The sequence below is a fragment of the Pan troglodytes genome, chromosome 9, assembly GCF_028858775.2.
Source record: "Pan troglodytes isolate AG18354 chromosome 9, NHGRI_mPanTro3-v2.0_pri, whole genome shotgun sequence".
NCBI lineage: Eukaryota > Metazoa > Chordata > Mammalia > Primates > Hominidae > Pan > Pan troglodytes.
In genome coordinates, this window is record NC_072407.2 from 105110234 (window position 1) to 105138080 (window position 27847).

Here is a 27847-nt window from a genome sequence, read left to right on the forward strand (position 1 = left end):
GCATTTAAGAAATAAGAAATCATTAGACAATAGAAGACAAACATGGTAATGCAGTCAGGCCAGCACACAATACACTGTTTTCATCACACACTGTCACCTGAATCCCTGGCAATTTCCTAGAGGTATTAACATCATACCTTATTAAGAATTATTGGCCCCGAGGAGTGGGGGGGTGGGGGGGGGGTTGCAATCTGTCCAAATCAACATCTGGCTCTAGTTTCTCCCAGTAGTATTACATTTGTATAATATTCTTATAGAAACAACTCAACTCCATGTTATAAAGCACCATACAGTATTTCATCCTGTACAAAGGAAGTAGTTCTGAAAATTTTACAACAGGGTTCGTGGGAAGGCACTTAAAGCTAACTAGTCAAAAAAGGAACCACAACAGTTAGACTTTTTTATACTGCAGGGTCCTTAATATTGTATTGTTTATATCACTTAACATTTTTGATCATAAATTTCCCAGTAAATTAAATGCTATTCAAAATTAACAAAGGAAAGACAGGAAGGGACACAGCCCACACCCTGACTGATGAATTAGGCAGAGTAAATTTGCCTTCAAAGTAGGCAAATGTTATAACTTTAAGAAGGTAAGAGAAATAGATGGAGCAATAGAGTAAAGCAAGCGTGGCCTCAGTGGTACTGGACTCCAAAGTATGGCTAGGGTAGGATAGGACGGTTGACTTAAAGGGAAAAAATAAAGTAAATTTCATTTTCAGACTCAAAAAGTCTGAAAGGTATCTTTGGATAAGTATGCAAAGTAAATACTGTTGACCCTTGAACAGCATGAGTTTGAACTGTGTGGGTCTGCTTATACGCGGATTTTTTTAAACCAAACATGGATTGAAAATACAGTATTCCCGGGATGCGACACCTACATACACGGGGAGGGCTGACTTTTTATACAGGCAGGTTCCACAGGGATGACTGTAGGACTTAAGTATGCACAGATTTGGGTATACACAAGGGTCCTGGTATCAATCTCCTGCGTATACCAAGGATGCCTGTGCTTTCATATATATACTTTTTAAAAAACATGTCATCTATAAGCTTTAAGTGTTCCCTATTTTACTCAAATACTGAAGATGAAAAAGATATTACCATTAGTTCAGGTTACAAATGGACAATTTATAAGCTTTTGCTTATATGTTTTGGAATTTAACAAAAGTGGATATGTTCTTCAGTTCAGATGTGCCTTGAAGAGTCAACTAAATTATAAATTTAAAGGTCTACAAATCTAAATGCTTTCCTTATAATAAATTTGATATTAAAACATCATTCATAATATGAAATCCTAACACCACTGGTATGCTCAGTTCATAACTCAGTGACTCTAATACTTAAGAGGAGCATTCTGTATTATCCTTTTCTATAAGACATTTAGGAAAACTGTCTCCCACTATTATGGGTGTTTTAGAAAACTGTACAAAGTAATCTTATTAAGAAGGCAAGTAAAACAGTGGCAATCATTTTTTTCCCAGCTGATTAACTAAAAAGCAAACAATAAAACACTTTAAAATGTCATTCTCTTAGGTAATCAATATGGAGAAATCATTCTTTAAACAAGTTCACCACTGAAAAATCAACCTTTACCTTAAATCCTAATAGAAACACTCCCTTATTATGGAAAAATAACCTCTTTACTTCTCTCTACTCAAACAATGACACTAGAAATGTTTCTGAAGTTGTGACTGGGCTATGAATATGAACAAAGTTTTCATATCACTGGGATACTGGATGGTTTGAAAAGGAATGTACAAACAGGCCTGCTGCTAGTACAAAAGTGCCTTTTACATGAATTAGGAAAGCTTTCCCTTTCCTCAAGACACTTGATTACCAACAGGCAGAAAATTGTGATAATTAGCAATCTGCAATACTACCAACGTAAATGGCTCTATTGAGTTGTGCACAATTATACCCAGAGTTCTCTCATGATTCCTTATTCTATTGTCTTCCTTTCCTATGTGTATCTTAATTAAATCCATATCACAGCTAACGTTCCCTTAAGGCAAAAAAAAAAAAAGTGCTTTAAACAAAATTCCCTATATAATGACAGTTAAAAATATAAATATGCTATTATCAACAATAATAATGATGATACAACTTAATAATACAACTTTTTTAGAAAACAAAACAACTGGACATAATCTTTCCAATTCTAAGCTCTCTGAGATAAGACATCTGCATAAGACCTTGGCAGCTTTTATAGAAACCCAGAGCTAAAAGTAGGAGCATTTTTCCAATACCTAGAAATGTTTATTAGCTGCATCAGCAAATCATTATCCCAGAAGTCAAGGCCAACAGTCTTCCAAATTGTGCAGAGATGACTATAATGAGCCATACCATCAGCAGACTATGTTGCCAAATATTAAGACTGTTTAAAATCTTGAAAATTCTGTAAATTCATGGTGAATTGGAACCTCAAAAATCAAAAAATTCAAATTTACAAAAATAAATACCACTCTGACACTCAAGGGACATCTTCACTTTAAGGCCTTTGTCACAAATCTGAATCTTTATTGTTCTGAAATAAATGTTATAAACATAACTCAAAACAAAAACTTCAATATTCAGTCTAAGAAGAGGTGTGGCTCAATGCCCATCACATGTAACAAGAAAAACCTCCTTTAAAAAAAGGAAAAAAAAGTACTATGAGAAGTCTTTCATATGAATGAAAATGCACCCGTTGGATTGTTTTCCCCCTCATCACATTAGCTTGCATACACGTGGGAATTGAAAGGTTTGCATTTTCTTCACATAGTTCTTGCTATGATGTCTGACGGACTTTTTGCCACTCAACAAATTCATCAAGAAGAACAGGCCCTAGAAAAAAAGAAACCATTTTTGTCAGAATTCAGTGAACTCATCTCTCCCCACGAGCTCTGCAATGACAGAGGAATGACCCTTCCTTTCTTTGGGTGTTCTGCTTCTAGACACCTTATTCCATTTAATGGTGCTTTCTTATTAGCCTTTTCTTTTTTGCCCTTAAAGACACAAGGAACAATGGTATCTATAGCAACTTCCTTCTCAAGGTGTTTCATGAACCCTCCAGTAACTGAGTCAATACAAATCTCTCCCTTTTTCTAAGTGTCCATAGCATTCTGGCATTTAATTATGAAACAATCTGAAAAGTGTTGAAGGTAATATTTCTATGTTGCCTCCCCAAGAAGTGTACAAGCTTGTTGAGAGGGATCAGCCATAATAGAGACTTACTTTATTCCAATAACAGGATGTAGTACAAAGCTGAACACAAAGCAAGTGCCTAATGAATATCTAATTAATGAGCTAAGTACTATTCTAAAACATATATTTTTATAATGTAGGGGAGGTCCAAACTCATTTGCTGACAGAGCCAAGTAGGCAGTTTAAATGAGCTCAGTGTTTATTTTGTTTAAATGTAGGAAAAAAATCACTGCCACAAAGAAATATGCTTGCTTTATTCTTCTTAAAACACATAATCCTCTGGTGGTCTTTTTCCATTGCTTTTGACAGACATGTTTCTCTACCGTAAGAAAAGCAGCAGAGCACATATGATAATAAATGGCAACTGAAAAACAGCCTAGGTGTTGGCATACCATGAACTGTCAAACTGAAAAGCAAGTCCAACACAGTTAACACTTGACTCCAGCCTCTGACTCCTATAAAGGAGTACTATAAAGGTACAGTTTTGTCAGACTTTTTAAATTTTTCCAACAAATCTAAAAGTTGTATTTTAATACAAAATCTCCTAGTTTTAAATGCTGATACAAAATACATAAATATACACATCTACGGGCCATATACAGCCTTTGGGCTGCCAGGTTACTGCTGCTAGGTATTATTTCTTTAAAATAATACTAAATTTTATACCATCTTGTAGAGAGAGGACAAAATATATGTGGGAAGAAATAAAGTTATCCCTTCTTCTGTTATTTTATTTTTTCAGTGTCACAGAAAAAAGTGTATAATTTCAGTTTAAGTTTATAGGAATGTACCCTTCCTTGTAACCCTTCTGAACACTGAAAACACATGCAACCAACCAAAATGGTGGTTGGAACTGAAAAAAATTTATAGTTCTACAGAATTAACTTGGTTTATCTAATTAATTTATCATTATTTCAAAATCCTGTTTTATGGCATTCTAGCCTTTCCATGGAGGAGTATGGACAGATATTTTAACTTGAAGAATTGAAAAATTATAACTATTTCACTATCAGTTTGCTCAAAATCAATTTATAGTTTTCAGAGAGAAGTTATACTGACATTATTTGCCATATTGTTAATGGGTAGCATAATATTACAATAATGTTAAAGCTTTTTCTATTGTGGCTGATTGTTTTGCTGTTATATTTTTAAAATCATGACTGTACTTTTCTTCCATAGGCAAATGCCAGGAAAGACAGAAACAAAGCTGAATTTTAGCTTCTGGATGCAAAAATTATAATTTAAATTTAGCTAAAATGTTTGGTTGCCGAGGAACTGAAAACATTTCATTTACCAGCATAGATTTTATATAATACTGCTGAATCTAAGCTCTCTCTCTACTTCTCCCACAATCCCTCACACAATTAAATAAGTTACTATTACAAAGTTTAAAACCTCTATGCTAATACTACACAAATGCATACTCTCATTTAATATTTTTGGAAATTTTGTTTTCAAAGGAACATGTTATGTTATACTTACAAGCACCATCTTCATCATAGTTACTAAGATCAGCATGGACTGTTCTGCTGAATTCTAATACATTGTACCATTGATCTTTGTTCATAACACGATACTTTGATTGCTGCAAAAATGATTTAAATATTTGTATTTAAATATTTAAACAAACATCATTTACTCAATTTAGTAAACTAAGTTTTAACTGTTTTTGTGATTTGGTTTTTTCTAAAACATTTACTATTTTTTTAATTATTTGTGTTTCTAAGAGATTCCTCATGGGCATTTATATATTAACATAATCTATTTTTTACTTTTTTTTTCATTTTTGAGGAATAATAAGAGCACTGAGTACTAACAGTAAGGATAAAACTAACTTTTACATATGTATATACTTGTGTTACCACCAATGAGATCAAGATATATAACATTTCCTACATCCAGTATGTTCTATTGTGCTGCTTCCTAGTAAATCATTTCTTTGCTCAAGATTTACTGTTTAGCCACATTTTGAGTTTGGCATCTTTGGAAACAAGTGAAAGAGTATAGGCTTCGATTTAAATCCCACCCTTGCCACTTAATTGAGTGATTTTGGGAAAGTTACTTAAGAATAGAAACCACCTCCTCATTTGTTAAATGGGGATAGAATTTAATTCAAAATGGTATTATAAAGATTTTTAAAAATATATGCCAAACAACCTGCACATAACAAGTGTCTGAAAATATTTAGTTCTTCTCAGCTCCCCATAGAGCTGAATATTTTTACATTCGGTTAAATTTATTTTTGCCCAAAACTACTAATAGGAAGAAAATAGATACCATCCATCAAAAATAATTTATAGGACTTACAGATTGAATCATGCGTAAAACTCATTCATGTAAGACCTTTTCATATCATTGTCTCTTTTTTTTTTTTCTGAGACAGAGTCTCGTTCTGTCACCCAGGCTGGAGTGTAGTGGTGCAATCTCAGCTTACTGCAACCTCCACCTCCCTGGTTCAAGCAATTCTCGTGCCTCAGCCTCCCGAGTAGCTGGGACTACAGGCGCCAACCACCACACCCAGCTAATTTTTTTTTTGTATTTTTAGTAGAGACGGGGATTCACCATGTTGGCCAGGCTGGTCTCGAACTCCTGGCCTCAAGTGATCTGCCTGCCTTGGCCTCCCAAAGTGCTGGGATTACAGGCGTGTGCCACCACGCCCAGCTGATATCACTGTCTTGTATCACAACTTTTACTACTCTGGGAAAAGGGAAGCAGCTATAAGCAATGTGCTTTATGAGAAATTATTTCCAAAGGAAAAAGCATCTGTATTCAAGATATGGTGAGAACTATACCAATAACCCTAGAATTACAAAGGCACAAAAACATTAAAAAAAAAAAAAAACTAGACAAAGCAATGGAAAAAAAGAATAGCATCTTCTTAGAATCACTGCCTATAGTAGTTGCTATGATAAACCTTCTAAAAGAACACGTCATCATTTCAGCTTACATTTTTTTAGTAACCAGCATATTTAAGTATACTATTATAGCCATTCTCATATTTGTGGACATAAAATATTAATAGCTTTATTCTGTTTCTTTAGATTGAGCCTAAGTAGAAAAGGAAAGTTTTATTACTAAATTGGTTCTCTTATGTACATTTCAGCTTAAGACCCTGTGTAACAAAAGAAGAAAATCAGATTTAGAAGCTTAAAGATTTGTGTACTAGCATTAACTCTCTCTTACGAAAACCCCGAGAAACTAATTCTGCAAGACAAATGTCTGTGATACAATGTATTTCTTGGAGGTTTCTTTTATTTGGGGGGCTGGGGGGTAGGATTGAAAGTATCTTAGGTACAAAATATATTAATAAACATGAACTTCTATCTAAAAATAACAACTGATATGTACATATTTTAGAATTTTTTCTCTAAAGTTTTTTTAAAGCATACTATTAAAAATCTACTTGTTCCTCAAAAGTATAACTTTCAGATTAAGTTTTAAAATAATATTTTCAAAATTCGAAAAAACATACGTACCTCCAGGTACTGGTAAAATACTGAAAACAGTGGCCATGTCCTCCCAAGCAGAAGAGCTAACATAGATTTAGCAGTATCAATATCAAGGCTTCTCTGATCTTTATCCTAAAATATAAGTGAAAAAGTTTTCCTAAGTGTGGTCTCAAGATGAAAAGCTATTAAAACAACAAAACAAGAAAATTGCACCTACCCTTGCAAAATCAAAGGCATATCTGTAGATATTCTTAAATGACGAAATATCATTCAACTGTGAGCGCAAAAAGTCAAATTTGTTTTGTAACTTTTCTGTGCAGTCACACCTTAAATAAAAGAAATATCAAACAAATTACATAATCAAGAAAATCAAATAAAAGTATCACTGGGGGTTAGACGTAATGCATTAAGAAAAAAGTGAGCGCATTTATGAAGTTAATTTAGTTTTAAAATTCTGAGTCACAAATTTAGAGTAATAAATTTCTTGCCTTGCATCTACCAATGCAATAAAAAAAGAAAAAAGGGGAAAAAAGAAAACCTGGGAATCAAAGAAAGTTCACTCCAATTACTTTGCTTAAAAACAAACAAACAACTCATTCAAAAATTCCAAATAAAATCGAAGTTAAAAAGAGATGTATTAAAACATGTTTTATCACATATACAGCTAAAAATGGCAGAGCAAATGAAACTAATCATGCCTTTGTCACATATTTCTTTAGAAAGTTCGTAGGTAACAGTTTGGTGAAAGACATTAGTCATGAGTAGTTTTAAAAGTTTAGGATATAACACAGTGCAAATTAATACATTATATTAAGTGGTCCAGTCATAAATCGAGATCCCTATATTTTTGTGAACAAAAAGTCAAAGTCAATCAGTAGAAGCACCTAACTTCAAATAAGTTATATATGCAAAAGCATGCAAACAACAAGTCATATGTGTTATTTTTAAAGACAAGACATTAAATATAAGCAGCTAAATATATGGAAGGCTCAAAAATCTTAACTGACTTTGTCTCAACGGGTTGATAAATTCCACTGTTTAGCAAGAAGCAAGGCAGTCAAGGCCTTTCACAATTTGGCACAAATCTCTAATTTCATCTCCTGCCACTTCCTGATAACCTTACCATGCTCTAATTATATCACTTACCATTCCCAAATGCCACTGCCATGCTTCAGCACCCATTATTTCCACTTGAAATCTCAAACATGCTGATAAAAATATTATTCATCAAGACCTAACTCACATTTTGCCACCTCTGAGAGACCATCTGACTCCCTTTAATCAAATTAATTGTGCCATCTACTGTGGTCCACAGTATTCCACTCAAAACTGAATTTTAGTTATTCAACATGCTCTCCAGCCACCTGGCATTCTCAGATTTAACTAAGACTATACTAAATCAATAACACAAAGGCCTATAATGTGTAGTAACATAATTTCATTAATGTGTAAATATTTTGGACAATTTTCTAATATTAATTAAACCTTGCATTTCTAGAATAAGTCAAATTTGGTCATGTTATCTGTTTTATACATTGCTGGATTTTGGGGTTGTTTTGCTAGGTTCCTAAGTGAGACTAGCTTGTAAGTTTCATTCTTACTCTCCTTGCTAGTTTTTTTAACAAGATTGTAGTACATAAGACTCAGAAAATGAAAAGAGAATTGCTGCTTTTCCACCCCCCGCCCCGTTTTTTGAAAAAGCTTATGTAACCCTGAAATTAGCATCTGTCCAAACTCAGGTGAGTATTGAGGGAAGGAAAACTTTTAACTAATAAACCAACATTTTTAATGGCCATAGGGCCATTCAGATTTTCTATTTCTTTTTGAATGTTTTGGTCCCATACTTTTCTCATAACTGATTATTTTACATATAAGTTTATTTAAATATGATTAAAATTTATAACATTTTCTAATTTGCATTAGCATTATTTATCTTCATCCCTTTTTTGTTGTTTTTCTTGACCAATCTTACCAGAATTTAATTAATTTAATATAGTATTTAAGGCTATAATTTCCCTCTTAATACAACTTTAGCTGCAACCACAAGTTTTGATAAGTATTGTTTGTAGAACTATCATTCGATCCAGCAATCCCATTATTGGATATATACCCAGAGGAATATAAATCATCCTACCATAAAGATATGCAGGTGAATGTTCATTGCAGCACTATTCACAATAGCAAAGACATGGAAGCAACCTAAATGCCCATCAGTGATGGATTGGACAAAGAAAATACATATACACCATGGTATATGTACACTATGGAATACTAAGCAGCCATAAAAAAAGAACACGATCATATATTTTGCGGGAACATGGATGGTGCTAGAGGTCATTATCCTTAGCAAGCTAATGCTGGAAAACCAAATATCACATGTTCTCACTTATACGTGGGAGCTAAATGATGTGAACTTATGAACACAAAGAAGGAAACAACAGACACTGGGGTCTACTTGAAGGTGGAGGGTGGGAGAAGAGAGAGGGGCATAAAAGATAACTGTTGAGTACTAGGCTTAATACCTGGGGAATGAAATAATCTGCACAATCAACCCCTCTGACACTACTTTACCTATGTAACAAAGCTTCACATGTACCCCCAAACCTAAAAATTAAAAAAAAAAAGATCTTACAGTTCAAAAATACATGCATATTTTTGCTTTCAGTATTTACTTGTATATGACACCTTGACGAGAACTGTTTTGAAGGAGTGATAGGGATAGAAATTTTACTGGCACAGGTTTAAGAGAGAATGAAAAGAGTGGAACTGGAGAAAATAAGTATAGATGAATGCTTTCAAAGAGTTTGATTCTAAAGTGGTGCAGATAAAAGAGGCACTAACTTGAGTGGGATGCAGTCAATGAACTTTTCACACTCACTCTCTCCTAGGTACAACTAAAATCCCTGAACATTATATAGAAAATAAACACAAGACCCTGAAAGGTGGAAACCTGAGGAACTACATGGTGGTGAGTTCTCTGGGTTTCTTTTTGCCTAATATATTCCAAACTTGGAGCTGAAGAGGCTAGTAACCAGAAACACCAATGGGGGCAGACAAAAAGCCCCAATAAAACCCTGCCTTTTCTCTAACCAAAAGACAAAGAAAGGAGGAGACTCACAAAACAGAAAACTCTTAGAAAACAAACACTCTACTCCAGTTAAAAACCACTGAAAAAACTATGGCCCAACTCCCACCAATGCCAGCAAAGACTGAATGGGGACCTAAAATGTCCACCCTTACCAGGATATAATAAAGCCTCTCTCTCAACTCCTACAATGCTGGTGGAAATCGAAACCACACAGGTAACATGAACTTCTGCTCTTGCCAGGTAGTAACAAGCAGCCAATCCTCTTCTGCCCTAGGTTGACATAGAGGAGGCCTAGTGAAGAGTCAGGGCTTTCACCATCACCCAGTGGTAACAAGGCACTCCTATCCCTTTCAGACAAGAAAGCATCAGTAAAAGCGTAGTGGGAACCCAGAACTCTCATCCCTGCCCAGCAGTCACAAGGGATATCCTTCCTTAGATGTTAATGAATGCAGAGTAGAAAATTCAATTTCTACCTGTACCTGGCAGTAATAAGGTGGCAGCCCTGATTTCTCTTGCCAGAATAGCATTAGAGTAAGCTAGCTAAAACTGAAGCTTTAAATACGATCCAGAGATCCAGAGTTTCATAATATACTACCCAAAATATCCAGGTTTCAATTTAAAAAATCACTTGTCAAACCAAGATCTCAAATGGAATGCAAAAGCACAATCAATACTTGCAACCACCAAAATGACAGAGATGTTCAGAATTATCTGACACATTTTAAATTAGCTATCACACAAATGCTTCAACAAGTAATCAAAAACGTAATAGAAAAATGAAAAAATATAAAGTCTCAGCAAAAAAAAAAGTCCAAGGACAAAGAAATATAAGATATAAAAAAAGAACCAAATGGAAATTTTTGAACTGTAAAATACAAGGTAGCCTTAAGCCCCATATCCATAATTACATGACAGTGAGTAGTCTAAATACACCAATAAGACAGAGTGGATTAAAAAAAGCATGACCCAAACATATGCTGTCTAGAAGAAACTTTAACTTCAAATAGTATACGCAGGTTGAAAGTGAAACAATGGAAAATAATATCTCACAGAAATATTAAAAGAAAGCAGGAAGTGGCTTTCTACATTAGATGATATTAAAATAGACTTAGAGCAACTTCAGAGCAAAGAAAATGATCAGAACAGAGTGGATAATCATATTATAATAAAAGGGTCAATCCATCAGAAAGACATAGCAATCCTAAACAATTCTAAGCAATCCTATACACATTAAACAATAGAGCTGCAAAATGTGTGAAGTAAAAACTAAATGTGTGAAGAGGCACTGAAAAGAGAAATAAATTCATAATTATAGTTGGATATTTCACCACCCCTTTTCCAGCAATTGATAGAAACACTAGATAGAATTCAACAAACACAGAGAATTTAACATCATCAACCAACAGGATCTAGCTGAACTTAGTAGACTACTCCATTCAAAGACAACAGAATACACATTCTTTTCAAGTGCCCACAAAACATAAAACAAGACAGACCAATCCGGAGACATAAACCCCTTAACAGAGTAAAAATAACTGAAATAAAAAAGAATGTGTTCTCTGACAACAATGGAATCAAACTAGAAATCAATAACAGAAAGTTAATGGCAAAATCTCCAAACACTTGGAAACTAAACAGCAAACACCTAAATAATCTATGGGAGAGTTAAGTCTCAAGGGAAAACAGAAAATACATTAAACTAAATGAAAATACAACACATCAAAATGTTGACATACAAATACGGCAGTACTGAGAAGGAAATTTATAGTGCTAAATACACACATTAGAAAAAAGAAAAAGCCTTAATCAACAATCTAAGCTTGTACCTCTAGAACCCAGAAAAAGAAAGGCAAAATAAACAAACCAAACAGGACAAAGTAAATAAGAGCAGAAACTGCTGAAATTGAAAACAGAAAAATCAATGCAACAAAGCACATTGAAAAGATCAATAAAATTGACAATTCTCTAACAAGACTGACAAAAAAAAGAAGACAAAAATTACCCATATCAGGAATGAAATGGGGTATTATTACAGACCCACAGCTATCAAAAGCATAGTAAGGGATACACAATGAACATATACAATGTATGATAGTAAGGGATCACAATGAACAACTCTCTACACACACAAATTTTTCTACACATATAAAGATTTTTATACAGGTATAATCTATATCTATATAATTTTATATACTCTATATCTATATGATCTATAATCTATAGATATTTTATATCTATTGATTTATATAGATATAATCTATATCTATGTAAATATTTTATATGAGATTTTATACAGATTTTTACATAGATATAAAAATTCTACATATATAACGATTTTTCTACATCAAAACTTGGATGAAATGGACCAATAAGTTCCTTGAAAAACACAAACTACCACAACACATACAATATACAGTAGTCTGAGTAGACCTGTTATTATTAACAAAATTGAACTCAAAATTTTTAAACTTTCAAAAAAGAAACTCCAGGAACAGATGGTTTCACTACAGAATTATACCAAACCTTTAAAGACTTATTCCCACATAATCTCTCTCAAAACATAAAAGATTAAGAAAATTTAAAATATTTAAAAAAAGAAAAATTTATTTAATAAAGCCAGTATTACCTTGATACCAAAACCAGGCAAATACAAAAAAAAGCCACATAATTTTATCATTTAATACAGAAAAAGCACTTTAAAAATTTAACATCCATTCATGATAAAACTCAGAAAAAAAAAAAATAGAGGGGAGTGTCCTCAACTTCGTAGAGCATAAATAAGTAACTTACAGGTAACATAACAGTGAAAGCCAACGTTTTCTCTCTAAGATGGGGAACAAGGAAAAGATGCCTACTCTTTCCACTCTTATCGACATAGTGGTAGAAGTTCTAGCTCATGTAATAAGTCAAAAAAAAGAAATAGGAGAGGATGTGGAGAAATAGGAATGCTTTTACACTGTTGGTGGGACTGTAAACTAGTTCAACCATTGTGGAAGACAGTGTGGTGATTCCTCAAGGATCTAGAACTAGAAATACCATTTGACCCAGCCATCCCATTACTGGGCATATACCCAAAGGATTATAAATCATGCTGCTATAAAGACATATGCACACGTATGTTTACTGTGCCACTATTCACAATAGTAAAGACTTGGAACCATCCCAAATGTCCATCAATGATAGACTGGATTAAGAAAATGTGGCACATACACACCATGGAATACTATCCAGCCATAAAAAAGGATGAGTTCATGTCCTTTGTAGGGACAGGGATGAAGCTAGAAACCATCATTCTGAGCAAACTATCACAGGACAGAAAACCAAACACTGCATGTTCTCACTCATAGGTGGGAACTGAACAATGAGAACACTTGGACACAGGGTGGGGAACATCACACACCGGGGCCTGTCGGGGGGTGGGGGGAGGGATAGCATTAGGATATATACCTAACGTAAACGACGAGCTAACGGGTGCAGCACACCAACATGGCACATGTATACATATGTAACAAACCTGCACGTTGTGCACATGTACCCTAGAACTTGAAGTATAATAATAAATAAAAGATATATAGATCAGAAAAGAGAAATAAACTGTCCCTATTTCTAGATGACATGACTATGTAGAAAATCCAAGGTCTATACAGAAAACATCTTAGAACGAACAGGTGAGTTCAGCAAGGTCACAGGATACAAGATAAACATAAAAATCAATTGTATTTCTATATATTAGTAATGAACATGTGGACACTAAAATGTAAAATACCATTTACAACAGGTTGAAGTAAAAATAAAATACTTAGGTGTAATTCTAAAAAAAGATGTACAGGACGTATATGCTGAAAACTACACAAAACTGATGAAAAAAATCAAATACCTAAAAAAATGAAGAGACATTACTATCTTCCAGTATTCAAAGCAAGACTGACAAAAAAAGAGAGAAAACAAAAATTACCAATATCAGGAATATTAAGAGTATTCAAAGAATCAAAACAGTAAAAATGTCAATTGTCCCCAAATTTATATGCTGTTTAACCAAAATCTCAGCAAGATATTTTTGTAAAGAAAAGATTATTCTAAAATTTATATGGAAAAGCAAATACACTAGAATACCTAAAACAATTTTGAAACAGGATGCATAAGTCTACCTGATTTCAAGACTTACTATTTAGCTACAGTAATCCAGGCTGTGTGGTACTAGCAGAAGGTTAAGACACATCAGCGGAACAGAGAACCCAGAAATAAATGTACACAAATATGTCCAACATTTACATAGCTTTTACAGAAATTAATTCAAAATGCACCGACTTACATGTAAAATTTAATAATGGAAGGCTTCTAGAAAAATACATGAGAAAATTATCATGATATAAGGCTAGGCAAATAATTCTTAGACTTGACATCAAAAGTACAATCAAAAGTACATCAAAACTGAGGCGGGGGCTCATGTCTGTAATCCCAACATTTTTGGAGGCTCAGGCGGGCAGATCACTTGAGGTCAGGATTTTGAGACCAGCCTGGCCAACATGGTGAAACCCTGTCACTACTAAAAAATAGAAAAATTAGCCAGGTATGGTGGCACATGCATGTGTGGCTACTCGGGGGGCTGATGTGGGAGGATCGCTTGAACCCAGGAGGTGAAGGTTGAAGTGAGCCAAGATCGCAGCACAGGTTGCAGTGCAACCTGTGAGTGAGACAACTCACTGGGGTGCAACAGAGTGAGATTCTCAAAAAAAAGTACACTCCATAAAAGGAAAAACTAATAAACTGGACATCATCAAAAACTTTTGCTCTGCAAAAGACCTTGTTACAGGAATGAAAGAAGTTATAGAATGTAAGAAAATGTTTGCAAAACACACATTCAACAAAAGACTAGTATCAGCAAACTCTGAAAATTCAACAGTAAAAAAATTTATCTTCCATGTTCCTTAGCATCTCTTTCACATTCCCCTTCTGCCTCTCTGCACTAATCTCCTTAGATATCGTAGATCACTGATCCTTACAAGTCAACTACATTATCTTCTTTCTATCTCATCTGCTGAGTGTTTGTTTGTTTGTTTGTTTTAAGATTGAGTCTCGCTCTGTCCCCAGGCTGGAGTGCAGTGGTGCAATCTCAGGTCACAACCTCCACCTCCCTGGTTCAAGCGATTCTCCTGCCTTAGCCTCCCTAGTAGCTGGGACTATGGGCGTGCATCACCACATCCAGCTAATTTTTGTATTTTTAGTAGAGACAGGGTTTCACCATGTTGGCCAGGATGGTCTCAATCTCTTGACCTCGTGATTGGCCCATCTCAGCCTCCCAAAGTGCTGGGATTACAGGCGTGAGCCACCACGCCCAGGAGTTTTTAATCTGCTGTTTTTCACTTTCAGAAATTTAATTATTCGGAGTCTGATATCTGAGACCATTCTCTTTTCTGTAACCACAGAGTTGTCTTATGCAGAAATTGACAATTCATAAATTAATCTTAAAGGGTCTGATTCTCAAGTTCATTTTTTAAGATTGATTTCTCAATGTTTAGTGATTTCTGATTATAAACTAGTGATCATGGAACCTTTTTCTGCAAAAATTGAGGTTTGTGTAAAATTTCTCTATGGAAGAACTGTTTCCATTACAAACAGGGGAGTCTTATTCTAAAACACATTTTTGGCTTGGGTCAGATAGTGAATTCCAGCCCCAAATCTGCAAGACAGAAGATGGAGGACTAGGAATTCTCTCAGGTAGAAGCCTTTACCTCTAATTGTATGTAAAACCAGGCCCAGGTTATCAAATTTCCATTTATTGCATAAGTTTGTCATCAATGTTTTTAATCTGATTCCCATCCTATTAAGGTCTTGCTTGAAATGTGTCCTCTGTTCTCAACATGCATGACATGTCAACAACCAGACCCTAGGTGACTAGGAATAGGTAGGTTTCTTCAGGGTAAATGTCAGCTCCATAGATCTCTATGTAATCACCATCACTCATCATTTCTGGCCTCTGATTATTTTCCTTATAGGCAAGTCCAAGTGTACTTTTAAAAAGTTTTTTTTTTTGAGATGGAGTCTCACTCTGTCGCCCAGGCTGGAGTGCAGAGGTGCAATCTCAGCTCACTGCAACCTACGCCTCCGGGGTTCAAGTGATTCTTCTGCCTCACCCTCCCGAGTAGCTGGGACTATAGGCGCATGCCACCATGCCCAGCTAATTTTTGTATTTTTAGTAGAGACGGGGTTTCACCAAGTCAGCAAGGCTAGTCTCAAACTCTTGACCTCATGATCTGCCCGCCTCAAACCCCAAAGTGCTGGGATTACAGGCGTGAGCCACCGGGCCTGGCCAAGATGTTTTTATATGTTATCCAGCATTTAAGCATTTTACATGAGAAATGGTTTCTCCACACATTTAGTAGCCATATTGCCAGAAATGGAAATCAAAATTTGGATAAGTTAACCAGAATTCCTTATATATGAATGAATGCACAATATGCTTGATGAGGAAACAAGAAAAATTTATTCTTACTTATTAGAAATTCATTACCTACTATTTCACTAAGTGGTTTCTGTTAGTGCAAAAATTATTCATTATGTGAAAAATAATGCTTTAATGAAAGTTGACTTCTACCATGGGGATATGCAAAGCAAATTTCTCAGATTACATGCCACTATAATGTTTGAAAATATGGAGATGAAGTCTTCATAATGTGAGTCACATCTTTCATACAAAATCTCACACAGAATCTTAACAGGCTTGAGACTTAAGTGTTAAGGGGGCAAAGAAGATAAAGGATGCCTCCTGACATTCAAAGTTCTTTCTTTCCTTACCATCAGATTTAAAAAATCACTGTCATAGCATAACACAGGACCTGACATATAGCACTCCAAAAATATTTGTTAAATAAAAGTGTGACTACCAAAAATAAACCACAGGGTAGGTGATATATTTATTTAATTATATAATGTTTCAAAATTCCTATCTGGGAGAAACTTAGTGGTAAATGGTAGATCAAACAAAATCACAAAGCACATAGTGACTGAGAAGTCACTAAGGAGATAAGAATCCAAGAAATTATAATATTTTCCAAATATTTTACATTTCATGGGTACACAAAGTTACTATCTTACTTATGTAATTTCAATAAGCTTAAGAAATAAAGTGAAGGGAAGAACAAATTTTCAAGTCAAACAGATTGGTTAAAATTCTAGCTTCTCTATTTCTGGTCATGTGGCTTTCAGCAAGTTACTAAACCTTTTTCAGCCTGTTTCCTCATTTTTAAAATGACGATAATAATTTAATAGGACAACTATATGGCAAGTTACTTAACCTTTTTCAGCCTCAGTTATCTGATTTTTAAAATGGTAACAATAATAATTTCATAGGACAACCATAAAGATTAAATGAGAATCCATGTGTTAAATGCTTAGCACAGTCCTTGATATGCCTCTTTTGAGGCAAATGGATTAAAAATCACCTACACTACATACCTTGGTAGAAACTACGTCATACCATTCCTAATGGTCTACTGTAAATCTTGAGCAGAGAAAGAATCCAACAGACTTTTTTGTAGTAAAAAAAGAATAGGCCAGCACGGTGGCTCACGCCTGTAATCCCAGTACTTTGGGAGGTCGAGGCGGGTGCATCACGAGGTCAGGAGATCAAGACCATCCCGGCTAACATGGTGAAACCCCGTTTCTACTAAAAATACAAAAAAAATTTGCTGGGTGTGGTGGCGGGTGCCTGTAGTCCCAGCTACTCAGGAGTCTGAAGCAGGAGAATGGCGTGAATCCGGGAGGCGGAGCTTGCAGTGAGCCGAGATCGCGCCACTGCACTCCAGCCTGGGAGACTGAGCAAGACTCCGTCTCAAGTAAAAAAAAAAGAGTAAGAGCACAAACCTCCATATTTATTAACAGTATCATGAAGACTGTGAACACATCTGGCAAAACCAACATACCGAAGCAGTTACTAACAGCAATACAATTTTTATATCGAATCTAGCTCCAAAATACTAACATCAATACCTCAGAAATTGGGAAGTTTAGAAAAAAGAATATTTCCTCCGAAATAAAAAGAAATGCATACTTAACTAGCGTACTATGGAAAGCAAGAGATAGTTTTCCAAATAACAACCAAATAAAACCACACAGATTTGAGGGAACACTGGCACAATACAATACACCATTCTCCAAGGCCACTGTAGTTAGAAAGAGAAGAAATGGGTATTAATTTCAACGTTAGGACTCGGAAATTAATTTCCTGGTATTGCTAAGCAACTGATTACAAAGGGAGGCTTTTGAACTTGTGTTTCATTAAAGACCTTTAAAGTGAGAAGAAAGTTTCATGCATGTATTAGATGCAAGTGAGGCTCTCTTCCTAATCCATAAGTCCCAGTGACTGTGCTGTGACACACTGATGTGTAACACGAAGAATTGTGTCACAAAGTTCTGGATTTAGAACTTCCTCTAAATAAGCTTTCTCAACCAGAACAATACCATCTACTTCTAGGGGTATTTGAAAATGTGCAGAGGGGCATTTTGAAATTGTCATAATGACCTTAAGAGAGAACAGAGGGAAAGGATGCTAATGGCAATTAGTAGTTGGGCCCCAAATGCTAAATGAATGACAGTCACATCACACACGATGGCATTTCATTTACTCTCCTCTTCCACCCCCACCAAAAAAAAAAATCATATAAATGTTCCCTATTCCCCTCTCTCTCAGACGGTCAAGCCATGCCATTCCTTTTACACTTCAAAGTCCGGGACTCAATAGAGACTAGATTAACAAACTGCAACCTACCGGCAGGCAGCTTAATTACTATCACTGTTGTCAGATGCTCTTGTCTTGTCCTTTTCATTATCATAATCAAGTACGGTCCTCTTCAAAGGTCTATATTCAGTTTTCTCCACTGGTATAGTATTTCACCCTTGCTCCAACACCAGACTTTCAGCTAGCAGATATGAGAAAAGACCTCCACTCTAGTACACTATGCCAGAACAAAAACTCGCCAAGTATCCTTGGAACCTCGTATCTATAGACGAAGGAAGAGAAATTCCATAACCTCCTGAGAGCACATCAAATTTTTGTGTCTAGCAGTACATGTGCCTCTTAATGGGAACGAGGTCCATAGTTCTCATAAGACTCTCAAAAGAGACTGTGACTTTAAAATATTAAAAACAATTGCTCATTGAAAATTATCCCCCAAATCTTTTAAGATTCCTGTGCTTTAAAATCTCTGATGGTTTCCCAATATCTGTAACACAGATTTAAACTCTCTCAACGTATTAGCTAAAGCACTCTACAGTGAAGCCATCACTCAAAATATTAGAATTCAAAACCTATCCTGGCAATTTTTTTATGTACTTTACAATTTTAAGAAATCAAACTACTTCCTTCAAACATATGCTTTCCTTCCTCAAGGTCCTGCTCACAATTTCCCTCTTCTGAAACATTTTCCTGTATCCTCAACAAACAAAATCCTAATCATTCTTCATGTTCTAGTTCACAGGCCACACCTACATTTACCTACCTACTCAGCTGAAATTAACCTTACTCATCTGTGCTTTCATAGTATCTTGTATTTCCACTCTAGCACATGTCACGTTCTCCTTGGTTTATGGTTACAGCAAGGTGCCCAATCTCTGAGCTGAGCATAATTACCAGCCTGTGGCCTGTTAGAAACCAGGCTGTATAGCAGGAGGCAAGCGGCAGGCGAGTGAGCCAGCATATCCACCTCCTGTCAGAACAGCAGCGGCATTCGATTCTCACAGGAATGCGAACCCTATTGTGAGCTGTGCGTGAGAGGGATCTAGGTTGCATGCGCCTTATGAGAATCTAATGCCTGATAATCTGAGGTGAAACAGTTTCATCCCAAAGCCATCCTTCCCTTCTCCCCAGCCCCATCCGTGGTAAAACTGTCTTCTACGAAACTGATCCCTGGTGCCAAAAAGGTTGGCTGGGTTATAGTATTGTAATGTTTTCCCTGACCTAGTAGAATATGACTAAAGGACAAAAGCTGCATCTTATTCCTCGCTGTGATCACCAGTAAGTGATACTGTGCCTTACATAATATAGGTGTCTAATATAAATATCTACAAAATTAAATTAAAATTAATACTGGGCACAGTGGCTTACGCCTGTAATTGCAACACTTTGGGAGGCCAAGGCTAGAGGATCACTTGAGCCCAGGAGTTTGAGACCAGCCTGGGCAACATAGTGAGACAAGCTGGAGGATCACTTGAGCCCAGGAGTTTGAGACCAGCCTGGACAACATAGTGAGACCCTGTCTCTCAAAAAAAAAATAGCCAGGTGTGGTGGCATGTGCCTGTGGTCCCAATTACTTGAGAGGCTGAAGTGGGAGGATTACTTGAGCCCAGGAGATTAGGTTGCAGTGAGCCATGATTGTGTCACTGCTCTCCAGTCTGGGTAACAGAGCCAGACACTGTCTCAAAAAAAAAAAAAAAAATTAACACCTTAGATTTGCAAGGAAATTTGGCTATTATTAAACAAAGATGAAAACTACATGGAAGAATAGATGTGAAAAGCATATGGCAATTTCATCCCCTGAAACTTACAAAATGGCTAGTCTAGGCCAGTTATATCCAGTTCATATACCCACAAATTCTTTCACACAAAAAGGAAAGCCAATTCAGTTATAGAAAGCCTATATGAATAGAAAACAAACGAATGTTAACAAAGTAGTCTGCAAACTATAAAGCATTACACAATATAGATAACTAATCATGATTATTACAGTCTACTATCCTTTAACACAGTGTATGTTTTAAACTACCAGACTGTTTCTATTTTTTAACAGACCAACATAGTTATAAAGAGTTTTATGGGTTAAAATTAATTAATTGAAACAACTCATGACTATCTTAAGATGATTTAAGAGATCATTAGATGCCCAGGTGAAATCATAAAAGTATGAAAAATATCAGAGAGAACTGATAATAAAGTTTTATATTTTAAGATTATGTTTATTATATAGAACACAAAGTATACTAAGCAACAAATAATTTCTAAAGACACAGATTTTTTGTCTTCCTTGGTTTAAATTTCAAACTGTTTTATTCATAGCAAGTTTTTAATAAGAAAATTCAAGGAGTAATAAGACTTGGCCAATTGAAGAAAAACACTTTGTATTTCACATGGTAACCCAGATCATGAGGGGAAAAAATCAACGATTTTCCAGGTCAAGAATGCTCACTTCAAGCATTCCTCAGTAGCTTCAAGGCTCTACAGTATATTATTCTGGGCAAATGGGAAAGGAATAATAAATCAGTGAAAGAGAAACTTCTGGGACAAATTTAAGTGCTGAATAATTGCTTTTATTTTGTATACCCTGTGACCTTCCTACAGGAAAGGTGTGCTAATAAAAACCGTGCTTGGCCGGGCGCTGTGGCTCACACCTGCAATCCCAGGACTTTGGGAGGTCGAGGCAGGTGGATCACAAGGTCATGAGATTGAGACCATCCTGGCTAACATGGTGAAACCCTATCTCTACTTAAAATACACAAAATTAGCCGGGCGTGGAGGCACGCGCCCGTAGTCCCAGCTCGGGAGGCTGAGGCAGGAGAATCGCTTGAACCCAGGAGGCGGAGGTTGCAGTGAGCCAAGATCGCGCCACTGTACTACAGCCTGGCGACAAAGCAAGACTCCGTCTAAAAAAAAAAAAAAAACATGCTCATGGGCTAGTCAGTTTCTATTCTTGTACGCAAGACCATATGATGTTGATTATTCAGAAGTATATATTAGAAATGCTTTGTGCTTACACATTTTTGTTATAAAGACTTTTTATATTGTATCAACTTATGCAAAAACATAAATAAGAAACTTTTAGATTTAAAAATATACAGCCACTTGTTAGCTGAGATACTTCAAAAAGCAGTATTCAAAGAGGAGGAGGAGGAGGAGGAGTAGTCCAAAATGCACTTATAATGACAAATGTCTTACATTAATAAGCCATATTACAACATAAATTTTAGTAAAACACACTCCGTTGTATAAAACCTATATTATTTGCATATTCTTTTGTATATTTATTTAATCTTTCTCCAAAAAGCTAATTAAATGTTGAGAAATAATCCAAAGAATTTCAGAATCAATGTATTTAACTGGGCATATTATGACACCTAAATGTATGGCAGAATTCAGTCTTGGTAGCAAATGCTATAATTTAAAAATAATGGTCCTCTTTTATAAGGAATGTTGATTTATATAGAAAGTAGGAATACAGTATTAGAGATTGGTAATCAGGAAATTTGAATTCTAGGTTCTAACTAAGCACTACTACTAAGGAACTGTGCCAAATATTTTCGTAACCTCTCTAGGTCTCAGACTATTAAAAAAATGGAAGTGGGAGGGTTGATTTTATATTCCATTCAAGAAATTATGATTTGGTTCATATGAGCAAAGGCTTTTACCCAAAAATAAATATATAAAATATCCACGTGTCTACATGTTAATGTCAGTTTAAAAAGAGAATTACAAACCATTAGGCACTGAAAATTCAAATTTAAAAATTTTAGTGCCTCATAAACAAATACTTTAAAAAAAAATTTAAGGCCAGGCAAAAAATAAAGAATAATTACATGTGTTAATGAAAGCATAATCACAACAGGAAACCAAACAGCTAATTAAGCCCCAGTTTTTGCCTCAAAAATATTATAAATTAATGCTTTCTCTATTTTAGAATGTTGATAACTAATACCCTGCAGAAACACTAGAAATGTGATACTATACAATTAACACAAAATCACTAATTGATTCTGAAATTAAGCACACTTCATTCAGGAAAGCCAAAATCAAATTATTTTTATAAGATGCAATTCTATAACTTATGAAAATGTTCAAAGACAGGATCCTAAACTGAAAGTGTAGGACTATAAAATGGGTAAAGATTGCACGGGAGCGGTTACATTTCTACTTTTGTCCTTTATGAAATTCACTTGGCAATAAAGAAATCATAAAAGGGTTATGTAACTCTATCTTCAAATTTTTAAAGTCAAATATAAAAGTGAAGAAGGGAGAGGAGGCCCTAGAGCTTAGGGCTGCCCAACGAACATACTCCTTCGATAGTAGAATTCTGTATTGAGAGAGGAAAATCCTTATACTCAAACAACCTGTAAATAAATAGGTCTTTGATCATAGACTTTTAAGTCACTCACCAAGAGAATCAAGGAATTTTAATAGGACTGTACTAAGGTTCTTTCTTAGAGAATATAAAACATGGGGTACCTATATATTTGCCCAAGACCACAATATAATTTTTTCAATCCCCAAACTAATTGTTATAGATCAAACAGATTTGATTTAAGGTGAAACCTTACTCCTGAAAATTATGAAGCACAAAATATCAATTAAGATCTTCAAATAGGCCATCAAATTTGTTTTTTAAAAAAATTTCTTACTGTAATGAAGTCATTCCCTTTAACCATTCTTCCTTGGTAAAAAATCCCATGCTTTCAGCCTCCAATTTCCACGCTAAAACTAACATAATAATCTGGAAAGAACAGAACATAAAGGATAGGGGAAAAGTCAGCATAGAGATAATCATGTCTATATTTATCATGGAGAGCATTTTTACACAACTACTTCCATCCTTCAACTATTAAAGAGTACAACCTCTGGAATTATTAACTATATACAAAGAAATTGAGATGTGCCAATTTCTTAAAAGTAAAAAGTTCTAACAGTTTCTGAAGGTAGAATCTCTTATTCTATTACATATAACATTTGTATCAAGAAAGAACATATTTGCCCAACTTAAACTGATTAAAAATACCCTAAATGCAAATTTACAATATTAAACATGAAGAAATAAAATCTTCATACAAGATTAAAGTGTCTCGATTTTTAGTAATTTACGAATATGCTATACCCCACTTATATGCCATTCTACTTAGAAATAAAACATACATTTTCAGGTTCAACACCAATGTCTTCACAAAATTTTTCCATTCCTTCTGGCCCTACAACTTCATCAGGACCTTCAAAGACAAAAATAATTAACATATTTTGTTATAATATCAACATAAAACATAAATCGTCATGCTAAAGGTACCCATGAACACACCATAATATTTTGCAAATAATTAAATTTGAATTTTGGCATAGCTTTGATAAGTATAAATATTTGCTACAGGATTTAAAATTTAAAATTTGTGAAGTATTCTTTGAACACCAGATTACAATATGAAATTAAGAAAATTTAAAAAGCAGCAAAGAAATACTCCATTAGTATCAATCACGAGTTAGTACAAAAACTCAAACCAATCCATTAAAAAAAAAATTCACTGAGAGCCTACTCTGAATAAAATTTTTGACAATGCATGAATATGAAAAAACATAAGGCAGCTGGAGCTTCTTAATCTACTGGAATATCAGAACCAACACAAAGTTCAATACAGTAATCAGAAGGGGAATATATTTACCTATAAAACAGGCCATTTATTACCCTTTTGAAATATACTCAAATATAATTTAATTATTGAAAAAGACAAACGTATTTTGAAAATAATGACTTATGGAAATTACTACATTCCATTTCCAGAAAGAGCTATTTTCCTTATCATCTTGGTTCTAAAACAGACAGCAAGCATTGATGTCACCTTAATGTAGAAACAAAAGTTTAATCTTTCAATTAGCTAGTGTCTATCATTCATCCAAAAATTAATTACTGGCATTTAACTTGTTCCTTATTTTACACCCTTAGCAACATTAATAAATCAATACATCAATTATCATTTTTTCAAAATGTTATCAGATTCCCAAAATATAGTAATTACATCATCACTAGGTCTCTTTTGTGACTGGATAAGAATAAAACAAATTTTGTAATAATATGAGAAATGTGTTTACCACTATGGGATTTTGAAAATATAATCTTGAGATATTATTCTTAAGAGTCAAGAGAAGCCTCTATTTTCCTTTTTCAAGGATGAAAATCCTCCAGCTTTATAATCCATAGACTAGACCAAGGCTGCTCAGGTAACTTTGACAGCACCATATTTAGGTTACTAGCACAACATAAAGTCAATACATTCTTGCTGCCTGAGATCCAAGCTGCTAAGATGACATTAATACTGGTCTGAAGCCAAAACCCTTTTTAATTTTTTTGTGTAACATGTTAAGTGTTATTAGGTTTAAATAAGTACTAACAATGCACTCGTGTTAAAAGGTGAAGTGGGTGATTAATTATAGGGCGCTTTCTCTTCCTTTACATATTTGGAGAATTGTTTAAATGAGAATGTGTTAATTTTATAACTTAAAAGGCATACATATACAATAAAGGTGTTAAAATGCATAAATGAGTATGTATTCTTATATATGATTGAAAGAAAACAAAAATCAGATTTGAAAATTTAAGAGGCCCAGGCGCGGTGGCTCATGCCTGTAATCTTGGCACTTTGGGAGGCCGAGGTGGGATTATCACTTGAGCCCAGGAGTTCCAGACAAACCTGGACAACACAAGGAGACCCCATCTCTAGGGGAAAAAAAAATAGCCTTGTGCGGTGGTGCCAGTCTGTGGTCCCAGCTACTCAGGAGACTGAGGTGGGAGCATTGCTTGAGGCCAGGAGTTTGAGGCTGCAATGAGCCATGATCACACCATTGTACTCCAGCCTGGGAGAGAGCAAGGCCCTGTCTCAAAAAAAAAATAAAAAATAAAAAATTAAGGGAAAAGACAAACGGTTTTTTTAAAAGCCACGATGTGAATATATTGTAAATTTTTCTAAAGCATCAAGAAAACATACTTGCTCTCAAAGTTGCCATTAGTGATTCAAAGAGAAAGCTTTAGAGGATGTCTAGAAACATCAGCATAAGCCAGGAGCAGTGGCTCACGCCTGTAATCTCAGCACTTTGGGAGGCCGAGGCAGATGGATTACGAGGTCAGGATTTCAAGACCAGCCTGGCCAAGATGGTGAAACCTTGTCTCTACTAAAACTACAAAAATTAGCCAGATGTGGTGGCAGGTGCCTGTAATCCCAGCTACGCAGGAGGCTGAGGCAGGAGAATCACTTAACCTAGGTGGCAGAGGTTGCAGTGAGCCGAGATTGCGCCACTGCACTCCAGCGTAGGTGACAGAGCGAGACTGTCTCAAAAAATATAAAAAATAAAAAAGAAATATCAGTATAGCCCCCCTAGAAACTGGAGGATTACTTGGTGATTACTAATTAAAATTTGGTTAGAAGCAAGTCAAATGAGATTACATAGAGATATAATACCTTATAACTTAGATAAGGTCTGTAAATGTTAACTGACTTTGCCAAAGTGATGTAAATAGTAACAGATCTAAGTCTAAAGCGAGGTCTGTAACTAATGTGCTTTCCCCGGACTGCAAAATGTTAATCCTTCCAATACCATTGCTTCCAATCTTTCTAATAAAACTACTCTCTGGGTAAAACCTCTGGAGCTAAATTTAATTAACTCTTTTGGACAACTAGGTTTCCACTCAATTGAAGAAGCTATGGAAATGATTTTGTTCATACTGAGTTCACTCTACTCCACCAGCTAGGTACTATATTAGGACTATGCAATTCCAACCTTATTTTTTGACTCTATGAGACTTTAAAACTGCCCTTTCACTTTCCATGTTTTCAATTACCATAGGCCAGTATACTACTGAATCATTAATTTAAATATCACTCAAGAATGAGGTCTTGTGAAAGAACAAAACCAACAGCCTTATCACACATGATACCATAGTAACAAGTTTAGTGATATTTTCAAAACTAAAAGAAAAACACCATCAATTTCCTGATTTCTTTATAACCATAAAGAAATGTTCCTAGCTATATCTGCAAGGCCTAATACCATGCCAGCCATAACAGATGCTTAGGAGAAAAAAAAAAAAAATGCTCAGTGACACAGCACCTTCAACATGAGCTACGTAAGAGTCATTAATTTTGGAACACTGTAAAAAACACACAACCAGTAAATCTGATGCTGTAATGCTATTACTGTTTTAATAATAATAACATTTGAGTTCTGACTATATACCAGGTATTGTGCTAAGGGCTTTACATGTATTATTCTCAGTAGGCAAAATTATTGCCTTCATTTTAATACGGACATACCCATTTCAAGACAGAACAGTTACTGTTTATTTGGCAAACAAATGGTTCCTCCCTAATCAGGTCTCTGCACAAAGTGGTCTCCACAGAGAGGCCTTCCCTAATCACTCTATCTGAAAGTCCATCTAACCCTTCTTTATTCTCTATTCCTGAACCTCACCATATTTATTATCCTTATAACTCCCCACAATCTGTACTTATCTTGCCTACATACCTGTTTACTGTCCTCCTCACCAGAAGGCAAGTCCCCCAAAGGCAGGGATCTTGTCTGACTTGCTCAGCACTATATATCCAGCACTCAGCACAGTGCCTGACTCAAAACAAGTGCTCAATATTTATTGAATGGATGACAGAAATTAACCAAGAGTACCAATATTTTCTTTGCAAAAGTGAAAATTAGCTTAAATAAAAAATAAACATAAAATGTCTATTATAATAAAATGTTTATAACTATATATAAACATTATAAAATTTAAATAAAAAATACATAAAAGCATAGTAGTTAAAAGCATGGACTTTAGAATCAGAAGGACCTGGGTTTGAATCCTGGCTCTTGTCACTATATGATCTTGGGCAAATTAATTAATCTAAGTCTCAGTTTTCTCATCTATAAAATGAGGGTATGGCCAAGCACAGCAGCTCATGCCTGTAATCCCACCACTCTGGGAAGCTGAGGCAGGTAGATCACTTGAGCCCAGGAGTTGGAGACCAGTCTGGGCAACATCGTGAAACCCCATTTCTTTTTTTCTTTTTCTTTTTTTTTTTTTTTGAGGCAGAGTCTCACTCTGTCACCCAGGCTGGAGTGCAGTGGTGTTATCTCGGCTCACTGTGAGCTCCGCCTCCTGGGTTCACGCCATTCTCCTGCCCCAGCCTCCCAAGTAGCTGGGACTACAGGCGCACACCACCACGCCCGGCTAATTGTTTGTGTTTTTGGTAGAGACAGTGTTTCACCATGTTAACCAGGATGGTCTCGATCTCCTGACCTCGTGATATGCCTGCCTTGGCGTCCCAAAGTGCTGAGATTACAGGCGTGAGCCACCGCACCCGGCTGAAACCCCATTTCTACAAAAAATTTAAA

General features: G+C 35.3%; 1 protein-coding gene across 9 annotated transcripts in view; it reads right to left on the bottom strand.

Moving 5' to 3' along the window:
- Positions 1-2485: 2485 nt before the first annotated feature.
- DCUN1D5 (defective in cullin neddylation 1 domain containing 5) overlaps positions 2486-27847 on the bottom strand; it is a 30320-nt gene continuing 4958 nt past the window's right edge. For 4 of the 9 annotated variants that reach the window (XM_508726.8, XM_009424043.5, XM_063784465.1 and 1 more), the window contains 6 exons: positions 23615-23685; positions 23107-23198; positions 6853-6961; positions 6663-6767; positions 4669-4771; positions 2486-2826 (listed from right to left, as the gene is read on the bottom strand). In XM_508726.8, coding sequence (XP_508726.3) covers positions 2771-2826; positions 4669-4771; positions 6663-6767; positions 6853-6961; positions 23107-23198; positions 23615-23685 — 536 coding nt within the window. In that variant the 3' untranslated portion in view covers positions 2486-2770. The remainder of the gene's footprint in view (positions 2827-4668; positions 4772-6662; positions 6768-6852; positions 6962-23106; positions 23199-23614; positions 23686-27847) is intronic. The other 5 variants (XM_063784468.1, XM_063784469.1, XM_063784466.1 and 2 more) reach the window with 2 other exon arrangements.